Genomic DNA, 25,030 nt, shown 5'->3' with positions numbered 1-25,030 from the left:
TGTTCATGTGTCCCTGATACAGCTCAAAAGGAGGAAGTGCCACAAGACTCTCTATCCGAGAGCGGTGCCAAAGAGGCAGTGTGCGAACACCTGATGTGAGTACCCGCGGCCGTGTGAGCGCAGACCAGCCCTGCTGGCGCCAACCGAGCAAGGACAGATAAGCAAAAACCCTACGTCTGTTCTGGCCACGTCGCCAGAGCCTGAAGAGAGGAGTTGAGTCTGGGGTTTTCTCGGTGTTGCTTAAGTTTCTTGATTCCTTTAGCAGATCAGGATGGTGTCATGGAAAGATCCAGGTAGATCTGTGTTCAGATCCTGTCTTAGTCTGTTTTCTGTTGCTTATAACAGAATACCTGAAACTAAGTAATTTATAAGAAAAGGAATTTATTTCTTACAGTTATGGAGGCTGAGAAGTCCAAGGTCGAGGGGCTGCATCTGGTGAGAGCCTTCTCGCTCACGGGAACTCTCTGCAGAGTCCTGGGGTGGGACAGGGTGTCACATGGTGAGGGAGTTGAGCGTGCTAACTCAGGTCTCACTCTTCCTTTTCTCATGAAGCCACCAGTCCCATTCCCATGATAACCCATTAATTCATTAATCAATAATGCATGAATCCATTAACCCAGTAATCCACGAATGGATTAATCCATTCATGAGGACAGTGTCCTCGTGACCCAATCACCTCTTAAAGTTCCCACCTCTCAATACTGCCACACTGGGGACTCAGTTTCAACATGAGTTTGGAGGGGACAGTCAAACCATAGCAGATCCCAACTCAACATTTTCTAGTTATGTGGCCCTGGGCAAGTCACCCCACCTCACTGAGCCTTAGCTTCCTTATTCGTGAAATAAGGATGTACGTGCCTGGCGTGTGGTAAATGCTGGCTAATGCCAGCAGTAGCGGTTTCTCCCGAGTGCCCGCTAGAGGCAAGTCCGTTCCTAGATATTGTAAGCAGGCAGCGGGGGTTCCAAGCAGTGGAGACCACTTGGTGGGGTGGGGTCCTGGAAAGGTTAAAAGTTCAGAAGTTGGACTAAATGACATCAACTAAGTCACCTCAACTCTCCCCACTCGAGAGTCGATGAATTTATGACTTGATCCTCATGGAACGGACCGTTTTCAGAGAAACAAATTGTACGGATGGGCAAGACCCAGAAAACCACCGCGCTGCAGCATGTGAACCAGGAGGCACGGATGGGAAGGGCCCAGACAGTTTCTCAAAGAAGATGAACCATCAGCCTGATCCCTGCACCAAATTCTAGTTACCAAAGTCTAATGTCACAGGGTTTTCACCGCAAGAAAGACAGAGATACCCAGCCTCCTCATTCTGAGACGTTCCTAACTGACTCCTCCTCCTCCTGGTAGAACCCTCTCTGGAGACAACAGTGGCCTGACTTGGAGAAGAATCGGCACCACGTGGCCATGGCCACATTGCTCTGCTCTGATCCAGTGCGTGAGCTTGTGTATACACTGGAGTTCCAGAGTTCCAGCCTCGAGCTGGAAGAGCAGTTGTGGCTATAGCCAAGGAACAGACAAGGAGGTGCACACACACAGAGAGAATGTATTCCATATGTAGTTACTTTCATTCTAATTGTCACCAGTCTTTTTCTTTTTTTTTGACTTGCAACCTACCAGTGTTTCGCTTTACTTCATAATAAACACACACTCCACCCTCAAAAGTCTATGTAAGAAGAGCCGGGATTTCAAAAGCCCGTGAACTCAAATGAGTGACATTGATCCTCGCCCAGAGACTGAGCCTCTTAACCCGCTTCCCGAGGGGCAAGATCTCCTCCCGGAACACAGACACACACGCGATGTCTCCCCCGGCTGAGGTTTCTCACACTGTCTCAACAGCCCACTCCCTGTCAAGGCACCTGCCCCTGGCGCCCTTCACTCCCCCCACCACTGGCCACAGCCACCCTCCCCATCAATGGCCCTGAGCACTTGCTGAAGGTGTCCTGCACTCTGGATGGGGTTGGGGCTGCCCTTCCACCATCCCTGTACCCCCTTGGTTGTCTGGGCTCCAAAGCCCACTCCTCCGCTGACTCCCCCGTGAACACCGTTCATTCATTCACATCAGGCCCCACCTCTCTCCACCAGGAATTCAGAGGAGCTGGTGAGAGAACAAAAGTCATGTTATCTTCCTTTCTTTCTTCTTCCCTGTCCCCAAACAATCCCTGAACCCACCAAAAAGAGTCTGCCTTCCTTCCACTGTCAAAAGCCCACAAGCACATCAATTCGTGCTGGTGGATAATTGAGCCAGGAGTAGCGTCACCCTCACACAAGGCATATTTCAGCCTCATATCAAACCCAGCCAGATCCTTTGTTCTATCTCATTCTGTTTTTTTAAATGAAGGTAACCAAAATGAATTTTTGTTTTGAGGATGTGTGAAGACTGCCCGCATCCCTTTGCAGGGCTTGGCATCACAGGGACCAGGATTGCACTTGACTGCGTTTGTCCTTGGCCCCTTCCAGACACTCAGAGACACCACGAAGATCGAGTCGAACTGACTCTGCCTGTCTTTGTGAATTGCAGAGACGACCTGCTGACTGCCCAGAAGGAAATCCTGTCTCAGCAGGAGATCATCATGAGGTTAAGGAAAGACCTTACCGAAGCCCACGGCCGCATGTCGGATTTGAGAGGTTTGAACAATTTCCTGTGTCTCTTTTTTCTTTTCTTTTTTTTTTTTTGAGACAGAGTCTCACTCTGTTGCCCAGGCTAGAGTGCCATGGTGTCAGCCCAGCTCACAGCAACCTCAAACTCCTGGGCTCAAGCAATCCTCCTGCCTCAGCCTCCTGAGTAGCTGGGACTACAGGCGTGCACCACCATGCCCGGCTAATTTTTTCTATATATATTTTTAGCTGTCCATATAATTTCTTTCCATTTTTAGTAGAGATGGGGTCTCGCTCTTGCTCAGGCTGATCTCGAACTCCTGAGCTCAAATGATCCACCCACCTCGGCCTCCCAGAGTGCTAGGATTACAGGCGTGAGCCACCGCGCCCGGCCTTCCTGTGTCTCTTGATGTCCTGACCCACTTGGGAAGGAAAGGGAATGAGGCTTAAGAGTGGGAAACCTCGGTATCAAAAATCCTGGCCAACCTGCTGTCCTGTGCTGACACCTGTAACTTGGGGTCAACAAAAGCTGTATCTTGTATGTGGCTCTGATCCCCAATGCCAGGGGGCCATGGGCCACCTTCTCCGAAGGACTTTGGCCCTCTGCATTGAAATGCAGCTTTCTCTTTTGGGGAGAATTTTCTGCTACCACAGAAGACTTGGCTCTGGGAGCAAAGGCCTGGAGGGCAGCCCTGCCTGGTGATCCTTGGAGGCCTGGCAGATCTGCTGTGGCCCTAGCAGAGACCCCCTCACTGGCTTTCATGTCGCCCCCAGGGGAGCTCAACGAGAAGCAGAAGGTGGAACTGGAACGGAATGTGGCACTGGTCCAGCAGCAGAGCCGGGAGCTGAGTGCGCTCAAGGAGAAGATGGCCCAGCTGGGCTGCCTGGTGGAGAAGAAGGACCGGGAGCTGAAGATGCTCAAGGAGGCGCTCAGGTGTGCGGGGCCGTCTGTGTAGTGCGGGGAGGAGCCTGGCACAGAGAAGTGGCTGCTTGAGGAGTTGAATGAATGAATGAATGAATGATACGTGTTTCGTTGTTTCACAGCCTCATCAATTAAAAAAAACAGGCCTTTGCTGAGTTCTGTGCTTCTCAGGCATTCCTGCCCAATATTTCAGAAAACAGGTCTCAGCTCAAATGCCTCTTCCTCCAGGAAGCCCTCCCTCCCTCACCCTCAGCGAACATAGTCAAGGGATGCTGCTCTGCCTGGGGTCCCTCAGCCCCTGCACTCTGTCCCACCTACCCCTTGTCCACAGCAAGGCTACAACTGCCTATTTATTGCCCGCCTTCCCCGTGGGAACGGGGTCTGTACAAACCTTGCCCACTGTTGCTGGCATGCACATAGCACCAGCACATACAGAAACTTAGCATTTATTGAACAAACGAATAAACTGGAGGTGTCAGCATAAAATAAATACAAGATATTGTCATTGTCCCATGGATTAATCTAAAAAATACCCGTGAGTTTGCAATTTTATTCATAGCTTACCCATGTTTTAACACAAGTAATGGTTTCCCCCCAAAAAAGTTTGAGTAAAATTGTTTTGTGTGTATCCTGTAGCTTCGTGTCCCTGGGGGCCAAGGCAGATTCACACAGTGGCTAAAAGAACAGGCCCCAGACCCAGGCTGCCTGGTTTCAAAGCCAGACGCCTCCGCTTACAAGCTCGGTGACCGTGGGTAAATTGCTGTGTGTCTCTTTGCTCATCTGTAAAATGGGGCAAGGAGATTCCCTAACTCATGGAATTATGATGAATAGAAGGGTTAACACAGACAAAGTGTTAGAAATTGCAGACATGCAGTAGATGTCCCTGTAAATGCCACAGCAGGTGTCCACAGTGTAGGAAGCAAAGTGCCCCCTGCCCTGGCCACTCTCCCATAAGTCTCCTGACACCAAATTCTCTGGAAACCTGGGGGCAGGAGACTTGAAGTCTCAAAGAATTCAGTTACCTGTAAAAACAGAGCTCCATTTCCTGGTCTGCCAATGGGCACAAAAGTAATTTGCAGTTCCCAGAACCTCGTGCCATCCTGCTGCCCGGGACTCCTCCTCTCTGCCCTAGGGCTTCCCAGGAGAAACACAGACTCCAGCTGAACACGGAGAAGGAGCAGATGCCCAGGAAGAAGGCCCAGACCTGTGACATCTCTGTGCAGATAGAACCAAGCCACACCGAGGTCTCCTCCAGCAGCCAAGACGTGAGTGCCCACCGGTCCTGGGCACCTGGAAGGACACGTGGAGACAGAGCCCAATGATGACGTTCTTTCCTTTTGAAGATATTTCATTCTAAATTCCAAAGTGTGGCCTGATTGTGTGAAATATACAAAGTAAAATACAGAATCCTGCCCCTTCCGTCGCAGTCCCCAGAGGTCAGAGTTTGGCGTGTGTGCCACCAGATCTTTTCCTCGCAGAGGCCTCCACGTCCTTATGTGGGCAGCAGTGTGCGGGGGACCCACTCCGCCTGGGTTCAAATCCCAACTCCTCCACTTACAAACTCTGTGAGGTCACTGTGTGCTAGTTCCCTTGTCTGGGAGGAATGACAGTCCCCACCTTGTCTATATACACACACAAACCCATACATAGAGATATTTAATAGATATTTAATAGGTAATTTTATTGCTAATGGTATCAAACCCTACACATTCTGCACCTTGGTTCTGTTTTGCATGACACTATTTAATGGGCATCTTTTCAAGTAAGTATATAAAGATCTGTCTCATTCTTTGAAATGGCTGCAAGAATTCCACTGTTTCTTTTATGCAACCAGTCCCCCGTTGGTGGACATTTAGGTTGTTTCTCCTCTCGCACGATGCTGTAATGTACTTGTAGTTCCTAAACCATGCTTGATAGGGCCGAACTGCCTTCCTGAAGAGCCTTACAGCTAACACCCCATGGCTGTCCCTTGATAACTGCTTTGTGAGGCTGCCCGGAAGCCTTTGCATGCCTGGCAGTCCCACGCTGAAATGGGGAGCATGTCTTCGCGTCCTCGAAGCTGGTGCTCACACTCTGTCCCTGTGGCTGGGGCTGCGATGCTCCCCATCGTCCGTAGTTGGCTGATCGTGCGGTGCAGTGGTTCCTCGAGGCCCCTGGTTTCCTGGAGTCCGGGGATATCCTTCCCGTTGGCTTCAGGAACCTGGAGAGCAGAACGTTCCAGTAACAGGCTTTGGATTTTCACTAGGAAGCAGGGCCAAATGTGTCAGCTTCCTTCCTCCTTTCTCAGAGATGCCTTTCTCCTGCCAGACAGCAGCGGGCCAGGGCTGCGAGCAGCTTGAACGAAAGGCCTCAAGGTCCGGCCAGCTGTCCTTAGCACCGACTCCTGTCCAGAGCACTTTAACAAAAGTGTCTTCCTGTTGCTCAGGGCGACCGAGAGGGGGCCATATGCTCTGTGGGGCAGGGAGCGTGTGTCACTCCCGATGGAATCCCAGGCTCTTAGAGTGAGACCACCAGACCTGTACTCATCCACTCATTTAACAATTATTGAGCGCCTGCTGCATGCCAAAGGTCCCTGCCCTCACCAACCCCCACCTTGGGCTCTGTACACGTTCGTTAGAACGGATTGTTGAACTGGGATGCCCTTGACTTTTAATTTGTATTGTGAGAATGGATTAATGGGGGGGGAGGCTGCAAGATAAAAGGAAAATAAATGTATTTGCTCCCTCTGGAGTGGTTTCCTCCCTCGGGCCACTTCCTGCTTTCCAAGCCAGAGTGGGTCAGAGGGCTTGAGAGTTGTATGAGAAAGAATCTCTGTCCTCTCTAAATAAACAGATTCCCAGGAGTGCCGTGCGGAGGGGTGACGTGGCGCTCTGGGAGCTCCTCAGGCCAAGCAGAGGCTGTACCCGAGCCTCGCTGCCGCGGCTCTCCCCAGCACCCCAAATTCAGTATCTCCTGCCCTTTCCTGCACACAGAGAGGCAGAGAATGTTCAGTAGTTTACTCCCGGGGCAAACACACACCCTCAAAGAGATGAGTGAGGGCAGCGTTGAAACTACTGGGAAGTGGACCCACCGTGCAGCCTGGAGGGGGCCGAGGTCCCAGCACAAGCAAGGTCCTCTAAGTGCAGCTGGGGGTGGGATGCCGCCCCCCGTCCCCGCCTACCATCTGCTGAGCCCTGGTCCCAGCTAGAAAGCCGGGCCAGCTCTGTGGCTTCTATTTCTGACCTCAGTCCATTCGGGCTTCATGTTTGTTGAGCATCTACTATGCCCATCCAGGGACAGTGCTGGGCCTGGGAACAGCACAGTCAACAAAGAGGACCAAGACCTTGCTCTCTTGGAGCCTACGTTCTGGGAGGGGAGGGACAGAAGTAGACATGTCAACATCAGGTAAAGTGTCCAGTGGGAATAAGCGCCCTGAGGAACCACATGCCAGCTGGGCAGAGTCTCGTGCTGGTGGGGGCGGGGGGTCGTCCAGATGCGGAGGTGGGGAGGCCAGTGCCGGAGGAGACCTGGGCAGAGCCTGCAGGAAGGGAAGGAGCGAGTGGTGAGGACATGGGGGACAGTCCCCGGAGGGCCTCAGACGGCACTGTGGAGCCCTTTGAAGGAGGCCATGGGCCCCAGACCCCCGGAGGCCAGCGTGGCTAGCAAAGGGGCGTGGGACATGTCCTACAGGCTCTTAATAAGCCTTTGAGTCACCACAGGAAGAAGAGCAGATGCCTGTCTCCTTTCCCCTCCTCCGCTCTGTCGTCCTGGCCGCATTTATCGCGCTGAGGAATTAGAGTATTTACGTACCTGTTTGTTTTTTTGTCATCTGTCTGCCCCATGAAAATGAGCTCCACAGCAGCAGGGGCCTGTCTGCCTTCACCCAGCGCCTGGAACGGTGTCTGGCATGTAGCACACTGTGGTTGATAAATAGATAGATGATTGATAGATAGACAATTTTAAAAATAATTTTGGTTGCCTTCATGCTACATATGTTATCGTCTATATCTATCTATCTATATATATGTACGAAGTGAACCAAAATTGTTATTTTAAAAATTATTATAAGAGAACCAGATTGTCAATTTCTCCCTTTCTTGCCGGTGTGAGTGCGGCCTTCCACGGCAGCTCTGTCTACAATGGCAAGCCGAGCCCAGCGCCCCGCCCCATCTCCCCACTTAACTTTCCCTTTACCATTTATCACTAAACACCGTATATTTTCCCTGCTTATCTCCCCGTTGTCTGTCTCCCCACATGAGGATGCAGAATCCCTGACAGCAGGGCTGGTGCCATCTTAGTCCCTCCTGAATCCCCAAAGCCTAGTACGAGGCTCAAACATACAGCTGCCCCGTAAATCTGCGTGAACGAGCGAATGAATTGCTCACCCTGAACAAATGTTTAACTTGCAGTCCGGACGGTACCTCAGGAGGTCCTGAACCTCTAGGAATTACGTGCAGAATTTTGTGTGTGTGTGACTTTTTCTGGAGAAAAGAACCCTGCATTCTTCCAAATCTTAAAAGGGTGCATGACTCTTAAAAGATGAAGAAGACCGTTCCTTGTCTGTACTCTTAGTAAACCCAGCGCAAGCCCGAGCTGTCTGGTGAGGTCCCCATGTCTCCGGTGGCTGCCGTGTTGGCAGGTGCGTGTACGAAACACCTCCACTGTCGCAGGACGCTTTGTGGGACAGCCTCTGCCAGAGGCTCCGGAAGTCTCAGAGGGAGATTTTGCCTTTCTCCAGACCAACCGAGGGCCAGTGAATCAAATTTCCCCTAGCAAATATCAGACAAGCCTTTTTGTTACCAATTAAAAGGAAAGCATCGCGTGTTCTCATCTAAAAATGCCCCTCCAGGAGAAGATTGGTATGATTGTTCGGAAACAAGACCACAATGACAGCAAATGGAAACCCAGGCATAGAAGAATATTAGAAGAAAAATAAATAAAACAAGAAAAGGGAACATAGAGGAGATCTTTTATTTATGGTGATGCTAAGTAGGTAGGAGAGTTGGAAATCTTCCTAGATGTGACTTGATATTTGAGATGAGAAATTTAAATTTCTTTTCTGCCAAAGCCCTTCAGTATTTTCCAAACGTGCTAAGTGACAGTTTCTGCTATGCATGAATTGCCCATGTTTCTGTGAATATAAGAGCAGTATTCTCATTTCCTAATCAACCGCTGTCTGCACCATTTTGCCCACAGGAGCAATCCTTCAGTGACCTAGGAGCCAAGTGCAAAGGGTCTCGACATGAGGAGGTCATTCAGCGTCAGAAAAAGGCCTTGTCTGAACTTCGAGCACGAATTAAAGAACTCGAGAAGGCCGGCTCGGCAAGTAAGTCTCCTCCTTCCTGGCCAGAGCAGTGGACCCCACACACGGGCTCACTCTGGGGACTGAGCGACTTGCCAGGACTGTCATCTCTTATCCCCATGATTTCAGAACTGCAAGGACATTGCAGTACAAAAAAAGATGGACAGACCGTGAGCTCAGAGAGAAGAGCAGGCCTTGAGATTCAATAAACAGGATTTCAGTGAAGAACTCACTACTGTCCTTTTTCTTATTTCGCTGTGGCCGGGTGGAAACTTTGTCATGGACTAACACGGTCAAGGATCAACATTGGGGAACCTGGTAGAGTACCCCATTTAGCTGGGATAGGGCTCTCTCAAGATTTGGAGCTTACTGTTGGGTAGGGCACGGGGCTAGGGCCAGAAGCCTGGGTTCGAGTCCTGCCCCTGTTCTGTGGCTGAGGGACCTTAGGCAAAGTTCACCCTCGGTGTTGGTACTGGCACCTGTGTGGCTACAGCCTCATGCTAGCTGTGTGACCTCAGACAAGTCAATAATCTCTCTAGGCCTCAGTTTCCTCATCTGCCAAGGGAGGTCCTGAGGACTAAAACAGGCCTGTGGTAAGTGTCCCATAAGTAGTAGCTGTGGGTATTACATGAAATAACTTATTCCTGAGCCTTTCTTTTGAGTCTAAATTATTTCTTTTCTAGATCGTAAGGACCACCTGAATGAATCAATTCTAGAATTAAAGACTCTCAGGATGGAAAAAAATGTCCAGAAAGTACTATTGGATACAAAACCTGATTTTCCAGCTCTCTCAAGAATAGAGATCCCAGCGGTAACCAAAGAAACTTTGTCTCTGCGGTGACCGGCACGTGGAGCGGGTGGTGCGGGGCCAGGTCCTCCCTGGCGGGCTGGTGTCTGTACTCAGTCGGTGCCCTGGCCGCACCGTTGTCCAGTGTTTGCACAGAAAGGTGGCCTTCTGTGTGAGCACAGCAGGGTCTGTCACTGCATTGACATTGGGCCAGATCAATCGCTGAAGCACGGTAGGCCCCCTCTTCACATCACATGTGACACTCCAAAGAACATGTTCAGTGAGCTGATTTATAACATTATACCTAAAATTTGCCTTTCCCTGTAAACTAAAAAACGTGAAGACATGCAAGGTAGCAGAAGGGAGCCCTGACTAAGAGGACACAAGTTCTGGAGCCCCAGGGACGTGTGTGCAAATCCTAGCTGTGCAAGCTGTGTGACTCTGGGCAAGGCTCTTAACCTTTCTGGGACTCCATTTCCCAGCTGTGAAATGATGAAAAACCTAAAGCAGATAATTCTGTGATTAGCCCAGTGTCTGGCTCATAGTGAGCACTTAATAAATGATAGCTGTTCTTACTATTAAATATGATTTAAATACTATTATTCAAGGAGAACCTCTCTTCTTAAAGAGGCACAGTTTTATTTGCCAGGATTTTCAGAGGTGATTTGAATGTGAAGTTGAAGGTGCACTCATACCCTAATGGGTGTTTGGGCGTTTGATGGACACGTGACAAGGGACAGCTCGGGTCAGTGTCAATCACAGGACCCGCTGAGTGCACGCTTGCTGCCAAGCCGGATCCAGCCCACGCGCAGGCCTTTAGAAGAAATACCAAGTCCATCCTGTCGGTACCAACGTTCTCTCCCAACAGTTTTTCTGGACATTTGCTTTAGAGGGTCTTTGGAAATGAGCTGGTTTTCTTGATAAAATCAAACCCTCCTTCCCCGAGGTCGGGAGTGGAGGGTCACTCTCTAGGTGGGAGGTCAGCTAGCTTCACAGCCTGACTGTTCCAAGACTTGGCTTCCCCTTGCAATGACCCCAGTCCCACCACTGACACCACATGCAGGAAACCTCTCAACTCTCTTAACAGACCTCAGTCCTTCGAGGTTGGCAGGAATTAAAATTAAAAGAAGAGAAGCAGCTGGAGGAAGAACAGCTGACATGTACTGAGTGCGTCCTGTGTGCCAGGAATTGGGCTGAGCCTTTCGTTACCTCATTGAATCCTCACAGCAGCCTGGGTCCTAGTCACTATTATTATCCCCATTTTACAGATAAGAAAAATTGAGTCTTCAGAAGGTCAAGTACCTCACCCAAGGTCACAGAGACAATGAATGACGGATCCAGGACTATGTCCCTGGAGGTTTGCAGAGAAGGAGGTGGGGACAGGGTCATTGAACTTGTAGCCCAGACTGTTCCTTAGGTGACCCTCCCTCAGGACTTCTGCCACCTTCAGGAAAAGAGAGGGGACCCTGGAGAGGGGAGCAGAGGGTGCAGCTGAGGGGGCTGGAGATGCTGAGCTGCCTTTTATGTTCTCTTGCAGCAAATCTGCCCAATTGTCACCCCCAAAACCCTCTTTATTCTTATCCCTATAGACAGGTAAATACATCCACTCCTAATATAGACAAATATGTCCACCTTACCTATCACAGTCCTATAAAGTCCAAAGACCTATAAAGTTTTAGGCCTCTATATATTTGTAATTGGGTTTTGTTTTGTTTTGTTTAAATCTCAGCGGTTTCCAATGCAGAGCCAGTAACTGCCACGGGCTGAGATGCCTTTGGCCATCATTGGCGCTGCTCACGGCAAACACTGAAATCCCAGTTTAGCTGTAAGGAGATTCATGCAGGTCATTTGTGGCCTGGTGGCTTTTTTGTGCATTTGGTTGGGGCTTTCCGCAGCCAGCTGGCTGTGTCGGGTCTTAGCGCACAGAGCTATAAACACCTGCCGCCTGCACCGTCTCTGGAAAGGGTCTGAGCTGATGCTCCCTTGCCCGGTTCCACACGAGGAGAGCGTTTGGCCAGACTTCCTGGGGGTCTAGTTTCTGCTGCGTGCAAATGAGATCCCTTTCATAAAAGGGGGGGAATATTTTCTATTTAACCTGCGTCATTCATTCAACAAACATGCCCCTTCTGTGCCACTGTGTGCCAGGTGCACAGGAGTGGGACAGTGAGCAAACAGCCACACAGCCCCAGTTTCTGCGGAGCTCACATCGAGACCAGGGTTTCTCGGCCTTGGCACTATTGATATTTTGGGCCAGATCATCTGGACCAGTGGGGGGATGGCCTGTGTGTCACGGGGTATCTGTGGCATCCTTGCCCTCTACCCACTAGACGCCAGCAGCACTCCCCATCTTCAGTTGTGTGACAACCAAAAATGTGTCCAGACGCTGCCAAATGTCCCAGGGGAGGGAACAAAATCCCCCTAACTGAGAGCCACCATTCTAGAAGGAAGACAGTGAGCAAAGATACAAATGATAGATCATTTCAAAGAGTCATTCTCTGAAGGATAGGAATACAATTATAAGAAAGCAATTGACAAAGAAATCAGACTGAATGTTCAGGAACCAAAATGAAAATCAGCTCTCTTGAGTTATTCTTCAGTAATCACACAGTGCATTAGCCTCCGGTTGGAGACATTCATAATGGAATGCCAAGAGAGTTTTTCTTTCTTTGTGATTTCAGCCTCAGAGTGGCCTTTACAACCCAGGGTCCAGCTCAGCGATGGAGAAGTCAGGGAGAACGGACGCTTGTGAGGCTTTAGACCTCAGTGAAAAGCTGGTATGTACATGTGACATCTGTCCCTTGCCCCCAAAGCCTGGGTCCCCTGCAGTCGTTGTTAACCATAAGATAGATTAGCTAAATATCAACCTCACAGACATATTTAGTTGTTCTAATAACTCTGCAAGACCCATGTATTATCCCAGCGTGGGTGAGAAATTGCTTAGCCTGATTTCTTGGAAAACTGGGTGGTTAGAATGAGTGTTTACATCTGTTGTCATTTCCCCCCGGGTTCTCAAACAAGGCAAAGTGTGAATGGATATGGAGAAAATGGAAGTCATACTAAAGCCCAGTTGTGCGCCTTTCCAAAGCATTTGTTTGTTCTCTGCAATTGCAGAAAACGAATGAAATAGAATTAGACATTTGCTTCCTTAAAGCGGCCACCAGCGGTCTCAGGTGATGCCTCTGAGCCGCGGTCGCTCTCCTTGCAGTACTTGGACATGAGCAAAACGCTGGGGAGTCTGATGAACATCAAGGACATGTCGGGTCACATGTCCATGAAGTGCCTCTCCCCCAGAGAGAGGGAGAGAGTCAGCCAGCTTCGACAAAGGGACCTCGATCTGGTGTTTGATAAGATCACCCAACTCAAGAGCCTGCTGGAGAGGAAAGAGGAGCTGTTGCGAGGATACGAGAAGGACATCGAACAGCTCAGGTACTGCGGGACCCCATGTCCCCGTGGAAAGGCCCAGGCCTCCCTTCTCCTGGCTAAACACAAGCCGGCAGCAGACACCTTGGTCTGGGATGGGAGGGCAGAGGCCTGAGTGTGGATGACCTAAATGTCAGCAGGGGGAGGGACAGTGACAGGAACCAAGGCCTGACGGAGGCGAGTCTGTCTGTGAGAAAGCGGCCACGGAAGTGCTCGGGTGTCTCCGATCTGTGTGCTGACTTCCTGTGCGAGCTGCACCTTTTGTGACCCTTGGCTTATGACTTACCACCTGTGCAGCCGTGACAGGTGTGTGCCTTGAATAGCTGCAGCCCCCGGGAAGGTGGGAGGTGCTGGCAGCATACCCTTGGCCACACTCCCGCCATGCAGACTCCGCCAAGGAGCTGTTTGCGCAGCCCTCTGCTCCCAAATCCTTGTCACACTCTCAGCTTGAAACGACGGTCCTCCACAAGCCCTCTGTGGAGGTCTTTGGAGAGGCTTGGGGGTCTGGGATGCTGAGGATGGATGGGAACGACAAGAGAAAAGAGACTGTCCCCCCTGTGCCCCCAGGCAGAGCAAAGTGTCCATCCAGATGTACCAGGCACAGGTGGCCAAGCTGGAGGACGACATCTACAAAGAGGCGGAGGAGAAGGCCCTGCTGAAGGAGGCCCTGGAGCGCACGGAGCAGCAGCTGTACCAGGAGAAGAGGGTCAACAGGATGGTCAGGCAGCAGAAGGTGAGACGCCTCTGCCCGGCCGGAAGCTCCCAGCTGCCCTCGGCAACCTTTGGCGATGGCAGAGCTGGTGCAGGAGCGTTTGCTGATGTGAAGGAGGCGGCAGAATAGCCTCAGCATCTGACAGACCCAGGTTCAAACCAGAGCTCTCCCACCTGCTGTGTGACCTGAGGCAGGTTTCTTAACCTCCCTGAGACTCGTGGTGCTCATCTTTTCAATCTCTTTAAATGGTGGCTGCCATTCATATTTGGCTTGTTCTGCCAGGTGCTGGAAGACAAAGGTGAATAAGCTCTCTGAGAACGGAGATTTGGGCTCGCTATTCTGAGCGCCTGGGGCATAGGAATCACCCAGTAACTACTCGGTGAATGGATGGGGGACGGACGACAGGCTGATGGATGGACAGATGGACGGATGGGTGGATGGATGCATAGATGGACACTGGACCGAGAAGCGGGCAGGTGGATGGGAGGATGGATGTCCCTGAAGACATTTAGTGGAACAGACGGGTGAAGAGCTGACTTCAGGCTGACGCAGTGGGGTGAGGGCTATGTCAGGACAGTGCCTGGGGCTCTGTGGACCAGGGGAGGCATCCACCCAGCCTAGAGCAATCAGAGAGGGCCTCCCAAAGCCTTCAGACCTACGCTGAGTTGCAAAGGAGAGTTGGAGTTTGTCCACCAAAGGGATGGGTGGGTGGACATTCCAGGCCAAAGGAGCCAAGGAAAGGCATGAGGATGAGGCCTGCTCCCTGGCACGGAGCTGGAAATAGCATTGGCTTGAGAAACCCAGATTCCAGGCTCAGGCTGGGGGCCCAGCCAAAATAGGTTGGCTCTCCGCTCCTCCAGTATCTCATCTGTAACATGGTACAGGAGTCAGTCAGCCCTGGGTTCAAATCTTCCACTCATTAACTGTGTGACCTTGTGCAAGTTTCTTCCCCTCTCTGAGCCTTGCTTTGCCCATCAGTAAGTGAGAGCTCACAGCCCCTGTCTCGCGGGGTGTCATGAGGATGGAAAATAATGCAGGCATCCCTCGCCGTCCACACTCTCGCTGTCTGAACTCAGGAGCCAAGTGCATTGGGATGGTGAGGGGACTTGTGCCGTCTTTAAAGTACCCACTCCAGTCCCAGCACCAGCAGGTGGATGTTGCCTTCCCTGTGCTGCCCATGGCCTGAGCACGTGGTCTCTCAGGTGGGTCCCGTGACCAGCACCCAGACGGTTTCGAAAGCCCCTTGACCACCCTGAGCTGCCGAGGGGCTGGCAGAGGGGCTTTCGTGTTTGCAGTTTACACCTTGGTCCATCCGCTCCTGCAGTCCCAGGCGTGTCTTTGGGCCTCCTCCAGACCAGGCACTGGAACGGTGACTTCTAAATAGAATCAGACTCTCCCATTCCCTTGACTCTCCCCTACGGCAGAGCAGATCTCAAGGCTGGGGTCAGGCAAACAGGGAAAACAACCGCGGTCACCGTCTCTCTTCATGAGGTCTACAGGCCGGGCGCTGGGCCCCGTCTGTCCTTGCAGCCGCGGTCAGGTTTATGAATGCCTCCAACAGCCCTGCCGGTACAGTGATCCCACCTTACGATGAGCAGGCTGAGCCTCAGAGAGTTAAGAGACTTGCCCAGGTTCACACAGTAGCTGGTGAGGAGGGCCGGGACTGCGCCCCAGGGCTCTCCTGCCCCAGGGCTCGGGCTCTCTGCTGGGCTGGCGCCGAGTCTCCGCCTTGTCATTGGTAGCTTGTCTGACTTGGCGCTGTGTGTGAGCGTGGGCACGCTCACAGATGTGTTTCAGAGTGGGGGGGGCATACTCACACGTGTGTCAGAGTGTGTGTGTGCATGAGCATTGGCATTAGTATGACTCTGTGAGTGTGTGTGTGTGTGTGTGTGTGTGTGTGTGTGTGTGTGTGTGTGTGTTGTCTGCCTGAGCTCAGAGGAGACCGAGCCCCCATGGAAGGAAGTCCCCTGCCCAACCAGCAGGCACTGGTGGGCCAGTCCCGCGGAAGCCGCCCTCTGCCCTGCGGACCCCCACAAGGCCCCCTGGCTTGCAGCCCCAGACACGAAGGCAGCCATCCTGCTCTGACAGAGCCCCGGATGTGGCGTTTCTAGCGTTCACCGCTCTGAATTAAACATCACAGCCCCAGTCTGCGCGTGTCATGGGGCTGCCTCGGGCAGAGGCTGGCTTCCTTTCACTCTGTGCCACGCCGGGGAGAGCTGGGCAGCGACAGAGGTCTGGCTGGTCCTTTGATGTGCCCTCTGGAGAGCTGGCTCCTTCCCGAGGCGTCCCCCGGGGCTTGGCAGGCCGGGCCCCGAAGCAGAGACACCAAACCACAGAATGGGATGGCAAAGGGCCCCAAAAAGCCCATTGTCGTGTGCTGGCTGAAAATGTAAGAAAACCTGAGGATTTACATAATCAGCTTCTCATGCATTATTCATGCACCGCCTCATTCACACACAAGGCAGGGCCGGGCCGGCCTGTTTGGCACCAGACAGCCTTCCGTGGAGGAGGGTCTGAAACGGCCACGTTAAGCCTGTGTGGGGGTCCCCAGGAGAGCTACAGCTGGGAACTCTCAAATTCATGGAAGTCACAACGTAGGGAAAGATTTGATAGGAGCCGTAGCACGATCACGGCAAAGCTGGTGGCGTCATTTACGGAGCTCACCACCTGCAGGCACACGCCTCGCCTCATGTCACCTGCAAGGACAGCTGGCAGTGCCAGCCCCTGAGAGGGTGGACGGAGGGTGGCATTACCCCGATACTCAGCAGCAGGAATGGGACTCCCGAGCTCACCCCTCCCAGCCCCTCCATGGGACAGTGTGACAGTGACAGTGACCCAGGCTGTGCCCCGTCTAGTCCACTTCCTGCATTGCCAGGTAAGGCAGCAGTGTCCTCAGAGCTAAGAGGCGGACTTTGGAGTCAAACAAATAGGGTTCAAGTCCACCTCTGCCCCAAGAGACCCTCAGTTGGTGACTTTACCTCTAAGTCTCAGGTTTCTCAACAGCATCAACAAAGTCAGCAGTGGGACCTTCACCCTGGGTCAGGGAGGGTAAGTGGAGTAACGTGGGCAGCGCCTGGCATGTGGCGGGCTCGGTCACTCGGTTACCACGGGGAAGAGAAAAGGCAACTCACAGACGGTGGGGACAATTCCTGCATTTCTTTCAGAGAGCTTCCTGCCCGCTGACGAGTCCAGCAAACCCCGAGCTTTCCCTCTGGTCCTCCTACAGCCGGCAGCACTTTTGTGCAGCTGTCTTTTCTGTTTGGTCAATACAGCCAGGGCTACGGCCAAGAAAGGGCCGATACTTCTCATGAATGGGCTAAGACCGGAATTTTCAATAGAGAAGCTTTAAATGCACAGAAGATGCCCTTTGAGAAGTACGCAGACCCTTTCTTAGGCCTGTAGTAGGACTTGAAGTGTGAGAACAGCTGAAATGCATGGGCAGCTTCTGGCTGGGGCGGCAGCTCCGCTCCCCCTCCAGGCTCCAGCCAACGAAATCCTGGCCAAGGGGCTTGGCTTTGCCAGGTGGTCTCAGCTGGGCTGGAGCCCCTAACCGTCCCTCTGCTTAGTGAGCTCAGATCCCTCATCTTTAAGATGAGGATAAAAATGGTGCCTAACTCATAAGGGTGGATTCCATGAGGACACGCAAAACCCTTAGCAGGCCGGGCACGGTGGCTCATGCCTGTAATCTCAGAACTTTGGGAGGACTAGGTGGGAGGATTGCTCGAGGCCAGGAGTTTGAGACCAGCCTAGGCAACATAGTGAGACCCCATCTTTACAAAAAAACTAAGAAAAATTAGCTGAGTATGGTGCCACCAGACTGTAGTCCCAGCTACTCAGGAGGCTGAGGCAGGAGAATCACTTGAGCCCAGGAGTTCAAGGCTGCAATGAGCTATGATCACACCACTGCACTCCAGCCTGGGTGGCAGGGGCTGTCTCTAAATAAATAAATAATAAATAAAATAAATAAATGAATAAAATAAAATAAAACTCTTAGCAAATAGGACCACTCAGTGCGTGCTCTTATACCATTATCACTATCATCACTATTCTATTCAACTCACTATTTTCCAAGAGTTCCTTGGGCCCAGATATTCTCAAGCTCCTGGTTTCCTCGGTGCCACTGTGTGTTTTTGACTGATGAGTAGAAATTGGGAGATGTTGTGTAGGATGAGAATGGGACAGGGGGCTTGGGAATGGTGCCCTTGGGCCCACAGAAGGATGCAAAAGGAAAATGTGGTTAGAGTGCGGTTAGGGTGCAGTGCGTGGGTAAAAGACGGCTCAAGAAGAAGACCACCACTCCCCACCCATCTGCGGGTCACCAATTCCAGCAAGTCCCAGTGTCTCCTGGAACCCGCAGAGGTGTGGCTCAGACTGGAACAGGTAAGAACGTACTCAACACTCTCTTGCTCACCTGATATTTTCGCTCAGGAACACGTAGAGGAGCTCGAACAGAGAAATGCAAAAGAACCAACACCTTGCAACTGTTCCTTCAAAGAGAAGGAGAGGCAGGTACGGAGAGGTGTTCTGATGTCGCAGCCAGACACAAAGTAGAGGCAGTCTAGCACACAGGGTAAGAGCTGAGGGCGTGTAAACGCCCCAGGAACACCACACACCTCCACTCCCGTCCCTTCCCGGCCCCAGCCCCCGACCCCACCTGCCTGCGGTTTGAACAAGTGGCCTAAGAGACAAGGGAAGCAGCCACAGCGGTATCTTGAGGTGAGAGAAGGCAGCGGGGGAAACCCAAGTGTCGTTTCGGCTGACGGAGCAACCATCCTAGGCGCTCAGTGATTTGGGGCCTTGCAGACAAGGTCATGAGAGAAGAAGGGAGGAGCAGGCAATCCCGGAGCCCCTGCCCTAAGGACGGAGTAAGTGGGGTGAAGGAAGGGGGGAAGTGGGTACAGAAGGAAGTCAGGAACGAGGGGGAAGTGCCTATTGTATCGGCTTCCACACCGGCCGAGGGGGAGTCCCGGCCTTCCTGGCAGCCAAGGAGAAATGGAAAGCCAGCCCAGGCTGCAGCTCACGGTGGGAGGCTCACACGTGTTCATAGGACAAAGTCGTTGACGTAAAGAGCAACAGCCCAAGGAACAGCCTTGGTGCGGAAGCAGCGCCTTGCTGGCTGCGCCACGTCTCAGAACAGCTCTGGAGCCAGGCAGTGCCACCACCTCCCAGTGAGTCCCGTAAAGTTCAGTGACAGCAGATCTGGTAGGGGCTGGGCTCTGCTCTGCAGGGCTCAGCTGTCCACTGATTGGACTTAGCCCAGGAGCGGACTTGGGAGCAGTATTCACACTGGAGCTCCCCGGAGCCCGGGGGGTCCCCTGGAGGGGCGTGGCTGTCAGAGCAGCTCTCCTTCATCTGTTTCATATGCCAAGGTCCTCACAGGCTTTTGCTTAGGTAAAGCGTTCTGCTGGGGCAAAAAAAGAAGGAAGGGAGGGAGGGAGGGAGGGAGGGAGGAAGGAAGGAAAGAAAGGAGGGAGGAAGGAAGGAAAGAAAGGAGGGAGGAAGGAAGGAAGAAAGGAAGGAAGGAAAGGAGGGAGGAAGAAAGGAAGGAAGGAAAGGAGGGAGGAAGGAAGGGAGGAAGAAAGGTTGGTTTAGAACCACTGCTTTACAATGTCTGGGAATTTGGATGGTGACTGTCCTCTGACTTACCTCTTGGTAAGTTTGTGATCAATATTGAGTGGCTGCAGCTCGAGGCCTCCTAGAGGGCAGCTGTCAGCTAAATACGGGCTGGAAGCCTTCGCAGATGGTTGCTTTGTGAGGAGGGAAGAGACATACGAGCACTTACGCCCCTAGCCCAAAGGACAACCTGACCCGCTTCCTCCGTGAGTTTTGGGAGTGCCACGTAGGATCACCAGAACAAAAGGGGGGAAAAAACCAAACAGGATGCCCAATTATTTAATATAAGATAACAAATAGTTATTTAGTGTAAGTAGGTCCAAATATTGCATGGGACTTACTTATACTTCTAAAAAGTGTTTGTTTTCATTCTGAAATTCAAGTTTACTGGCAGCCTTTATTTAATCTGGCCACTCTCCAACAACTATTTACTGAGCACCAACTAGATGGCAGGGTGGGAGGCTCTGAGCAGATGTCACAAAATGGCAGCCCACCGAAGTACTGCTTTTGGCTTATGGGATGTTTTTTGTTTTGGGTTTTTTTTTTTAAGTAACATTTCAAAACTGGGCACTTTCACAAAATACGCTGGATTTCTGGCTTCTCTGGGAAACCTGGATGCTGTGGCAGCACTAGGCCCACGATCCCACAGGCCACCTTAGGACCTGTGCTCCCGGGTTTGCTGCTGTCCCGATTTCACCCTCTTCTTTTACTTCCCTGGCCCCCGGCAGCATCAGGTTGGGGACCCCAGGAGAAGCTCAGGGCTCTGAGAGGGAGACCACAGCTTAGCTTTCTCCCTCCCTGCTGTATCTCCAGCGCCTAGCGGGTGCTCTGTCTTCAGAAAACTGTCTCTGAAGTACAGGTGTCTTGAGGACACGAGCGTCAGCAACTGTACATCAAACCCCAGGGAAATAGCAAGCTTCAGATTTGGGGTAACAGTGCCTCCCAAACAGGCCCCCCTGTAGTCCCCGGTCTCCCTGCAGGGAGTTTAGCCACTGTGGGTCCCATCGTGCCTGGGACGCTTAGGTGGAAAACCACCGGATACGTGCAGCCTCTTCCACCTGCTCTGGAAGGCTCTGCTTCCAGATTCGTCCTCCAAGAAGAGTGCAAGGCTCCTCACCGGCCCCCCAGGTGGCCAGTCTCTTCTGTTGGAACCTGGAACAAAGGTCCCCAAGAGACTCAGCAGGACAGCACACCAGGGCTCCCAGAGCCGTGCCCCCACCCACCCCAGACCACATCACTACTCCCTGTTCCTGCGAAGGCCCCATGTTCCAAACCGGTAGCATCTGCAAGTTGAGAAAAACCCATGTTTCTTTTATTCAGAAGGCAAAGAGGAACACAAGCTAAATTTTGTTAATATTTTTTTCTGTATTAAAGAGACGAGTGTTTGTAGAGATGGTGAAGAAAAAGATGCAGAACTCAAATTCCCAGGTGAGCCAGACAGAGAAGAGAGAGCACAGTGGGATGTCAGCAGGAACCCAGCTGACCATAGTCCTGTAGCTGTTATATACTGAGCGCTTAGTGTGTGTCGGGCACAGGGCTGAGCACCCAGCCATCATCGCACCACCCTGTGGGTATTGTTATCATCCCCAATTTGCAGATGAGGGGTCTGAGGCTTAGAGACTTTAATTGGTCAGAGCCACACAACTACGTAGGAGAACTCTGTGGAACTCCATGTGATTGTGACCACAGGTGAGTGTCCCTTGCTCTCCTTCAGGTAGTAAACCTGATATGGTTTGGGTGGCATTTCTCTTGAATTTCAAGGAGCACCCTCTAGAATACTCTTTTTTAAGAGTCGATAATCAAGGCTCTGAAATCTCAGACATGTTGAACCGTTGCCATTCACAGTTCAACCCTGGAACTGGAATTGACCCAACCCATATTCCGCTTTGCAGAAAGTAGAGGCACGCTCTCAGGAAGCTTGAAAGCTAAATACGTTTTGAGTGAATGAGAGAGGAGATAGATATATTCAAGTTTGACAAAAGGCCACAGTTATTTTGAGACAACAAAATTATCATTGGAAAAACCAAAGATATTCTATGCAAGGGACATTTTTGGAAAATAGAAGCCTCTTCTCAACCAACACCCTTGTCCTAAGACTAGAAGGCAGCTACTGCCCTTAGCAGGATGTTAGGAGGATAGAGGGTGTCCCCAGGCTCCCCTAGACCTGAGACCTTTGCCACCCTGCAACGGGGGAAGAGAGGGGAGGCTTGTTGCTTAATCATTGGTGCACCCGGGAGAGAAGGGAGCAGGCAGACACTGCCCTGCAGCTAGGTTTTGGCTGACGAAGTAAAATGACAAAGGAGTCCAGATGGGCCCCAGACATTGTGAGAATATTGTGCTTCTCTGAGATGTGAAGCCTCCTGGAATTTCAGGCCTCCTCTGGCCTCAACAGAATGTGGGCAGCTGGTGCTTCAGCCCCGAGCAGAGTGATCTTCCCATTTCCCAGCCCTCCAGCCAGGGTTTAGGAGTTTGGCGTCTAGGATCTCCTCAGTTCAAAAGGATTTCCTCTAGGTTCCTAGCAAAGTGCAGTTGGGGTCTCCCTCCCCTATCACCTGCCTTGAGTCCACAGGGTGATAGAGTCATCGTGACCACCTTAAAGAAGGCAGGCCCCGTAAGATCCACTCCTTCCGTCTTGCCCATTCATAAAAGTCTCTCTCTAGCAAGCTTCAGAAATGGAATCTCTTCTATTTTCAAGGCTCTGTGGGTTTTTGTTTTCTGTCCTCCAAAATGCCATTCATTGATTTTTTTTTTTTTTTCATTGTGGCTCCCAGTCGTTTATAATTGTTTGTGGGTGGTAACCTAAATGGGAAAATTTTCTAGGCCACCTACTGTGTTAAGCACTGGGGAGAGAAGGGTGAACAAAAAGAGAGACTGTCCTGGCCCTCTGTCACTCAACAGATACTGAGAGCCCGCGACCACGTGGCAGGGTCTGTCCAGGTGCTAAGGTTCGATCACGCACCCTCCAAGGGGTCAGTGTCACTCTGAGAGGGGAAAAACCTGAGGGCTGCCCAATGGCAAAACTCATTCATCTTCTACATACAGCACAGATACGTATCTATGCAGATATGTAGATTTATATGTATATATGTACACAGTGCTATCTATAAAGGGGTGGGAGGCATTAGGAAAAAATGTCTAAGAAGTCTGGGGGGGCAATAATGAAAAAAATGGTTGAGAAACACAGAATTAGATCAATGAAAACATAAAAATCTCTGCCTTCCTGGCTTCCGTCTTGGGCCATTTTTTTTTTAAACCTAAATGCACGTAATGATTTAAAAAATTCTTGTGTGCAAAGTGTCTTGAGGGCCGTGGCCCGTGGACTGAGCTCGGGAGCGTCTTTCACAGGGACTTGCCCGGTCGGGCACCAGGAAGGTCCTCCCGGGGGCGGGGGGAGACCTGAGCTTGTGTGGAATGGGCAGGGGTCTGCCTAGATGCCCGCAGTTGCTGGAAGCAGCCACCCCAGTGTGTCCTGAGTTAATTTCCACCTGGTCGTTGCCATTTAAACCTCTGCCTTTTCACTCTAAGGGCGAGGCAGGTGGCTTCCAATGTGTGGTGTCGGGGTGGACTCGCCGGCTCCCCGGCCCCTCTGCCCACACGTGCATTGGCACACTGCCAGTCTCGTCCCCTCCCAGGTCAGCCTTCCCTGCTGCCTTCTGCTGCCCCCTCCCTTGTCACAGCAAGAAGAGAACCAAAGCTCCTTCTGTGGCGCTTCCCAGCCCAGGCTCCTGGCAGACCTGGGGGTGGGGGCGCCAGGGACCTGGGAGTCTTTATTTTTAACAAAGTCCCTGGCTCCAACCCCGACAGCCGACTCCACACCGGGTCAGGGCACTGGCATTTGGGAACCGCCCACAGTCAGCAATTTTATTGAAAATCCAATGAAAAGGAATATAAAGGAAGGGTTGTTTAGAGGGAAAGGCTTTTGATGTTTGCCGTTTTCTTTTTCCCTGGGCACTTGGACCAATATTGACTTTGTGGGCTAGTGTAGCAATTTCAGCCTTTCCCACCCTGAAACGATCTGGAATGTAGTCTCAAACACATTCCAGGCTCCTGGCGGCTCCTGGCACAGGTCTCAGGGTGATTTTTAAACCGGCCTTAAGGTGAAAAGAGCTTAAGGGATGGTCCTAACAGACCCTGTCATTGAAATCCTCCCGGAATCTCCTCTCGGCCCTCTGAGGAAGACGGGACTGATGTTCTGGTCCCTATTTGACAGATGAGGAGACGGAGGGTGATGTAGTAAGTGGGCTGAAACTCGACCACCCACCCAGCCCTCTTGCCCCAGGAATATGCGGGTCCTGCAGGCTGGAGTGGAAGGTCTATAGGAGATCGGGTTGGTGGTTTAAGCACCGCTGGAAAGAAACTTTCAAATCACAAAATATCTGCAGTGTGTACAAAACTGCGTGTGTGGGAGACTCTTGGGCTGCAAGTTACAGAAACCTACTCAGAAAGGGGGGCGGGGACTCTCCTAAGGGCACGGAAGTTCCAGCCTCATGAAAAGGGAGGGAGAGAACTGGGAAGCTGTGGGACCCCGGGCAGCATCCCTCACGCCCGTGTACACACGTGCACACATGCAACACATGCCATCTGTCCTCTCCACACCTCTGCTGACTTCTTCCCTCTCCAGCCGTGTGACAGGAAGGGATAACCTCACAGTCCCCCAGTTCAAAGGACCAGCCCAGGAAGTGAGTGACATCTCAGAGTCCCTGGCCCCAAATCCTGAGGCGGTCATTTGAAAAGCGCAGCTGTGTCAAGTGTCTGGTCAATCAGCTGTGACCAGGGAGTAGGGTGTGCATTTGGCTGCCAGGACACCCCGTGGGGGTGGGAAGTGCTCAGAGGGTTAGACAGACCCCTTCAAATGTACTGCGTTTTCTCCTCTAAGCCGTCAGAGACCTAAGACACGTTCAATTCAGTAACGGCTTTTCAGGAGAAGCACCATCACAATGAATGTGCTCATCGTAAGAAATTCCTGGTTTACAGGAGAATGTAAACAGGGGAAGAAATATCTGTATATCGGGCAGAGTGTACCCCAAAACACTGATAAAGCTTATCTTTGGGTAGTGTGATAATGATAAATCATCTTTTCTCCTTTTTGCTCATATCTATGTATGCATATATATATATTTTTTTTTTTTTTTACACTTTGTGTTTAAAAAATAACAAAACCACTTGAGTGAAACATTTTGGGATCTTGCTGCAATTACAGAATTTGTGTATGTGTTCCTCTTGCCCGTTGAAGGTTGGAGTCAAGAAAGCCATCGTAAAGATGGACCAGGAAAGAGAGATGCTGAAGAAAGATGCCTCCAACAGATCCAGCGAGAGCCTTTTGCTTTTGAAGCCTGGAGGAAGGAACTAGAGAAGCGTCTGTCGTCCCACCGGCCTTACGTGATCCTCTGCAAGTCCATCTGACTCTTCTGTCTTCTGTGTCAAAATACTAAGATGCTTTTGTAGGACTTTAAAGATTGTTACCCTAGTATTTTCTTTCTAGACTGGTATTTTGCACAATATTGTATTTTGGAAAGTGTGGGGGAGGGGTTCTTTTTTTTAAATGCCTATGAATGTACAGATACTCAGGTATATGACGAATACAGGTTTGTAACCCTGACTCCTAGGCCCGGTAGGTACAATTATGTGGTTCCACACTTGGGTCACGATGCAACCAAACATCAAACCTTCAAGGAGCTCCAAGAGACACA

General features: G+C 51.4%; 1 protein-coding gene across 5 annotated transcripts in view; it reads left to right on the top strand.

Annotated features, from left to right (window-relative positions):
• The window catches only part of FHAD1 (forkhead associated phosphopeptide binding domain 1), a 120,223-nt gene extending 95,416 nt beyond the window's left edge, over positions 1 to 24,807 (top strand). For 3 of the 5 annotated variants that reach the window (XM_045548659.1, XM_045548661.1, XM_045548660.1), the window contains 10 exons: positions 23 to 95; positions 2,529 to 2,635; positions 3,380 to 3,539; positions 4,660 to 4,792; positions 8,703 to 8,832; positions 9,492 to 9,619; positions 12,274 to 12,369; positions 12,801 to 13,021; positions 13,583 to 13,748; positions 24,574 to 24,807. In XM_045548659.1, the coding sequence (XP_045404615.1) occupies positions 23 to 95; positions 2,529 to 2,635; positions 3,380 to 3,539; positions 4,660 to 4,792; positions 8,703 to 8,832; positions 9,492 to 9,619; positions 12,274 to 12,369; positions 12,801 to 13,021; positions 13,583 to 13,748; positions 24,574 to 24,690 (1,331 nt within the window). In that variant the 3' untranslated portion in view covers positions 24,691 to 24,807. Of the gene's footprint in view, positions 1 to 22; positions 96 to 2,528; positions 2,636 to 3,379; positions 3,540 to 4,659; positions 4,793 to 8,702; positions 8,833 to 9,491; positions 9,620 to 12,273; positions 12,370 to 12,800; positions 13,022 to 13,582; positions 13,749 to 18,155; positions 18,237 to 20,714; positions 20,769 to 24,573 lie in introns of those variants that run through there. The other 2 variants (XM_045548663.1, XM_045548662.1) reach the window with 2 other exon arrangements.
• The last annotated feature ends 223 nt before the right edge of the window (positions 24,808 to 25,030 follow it).

Source organism: Lemur catta, chromosome 3 (genome assembly GCF_020740605.2).
Source record: "Lemur catta isolate mLemCat1 chromosome 3, mLemCat1.pri, whole genome shotgun sequence".
Lineage (NCBI taxonomy): Eukaryota > Metazoa > Chordata > Mammalia > Primates > Lemuridae > Lemur > Lemur catta.
This window is presented reverse-complemented; position numbering and strand designations above follow the sequence as displayed.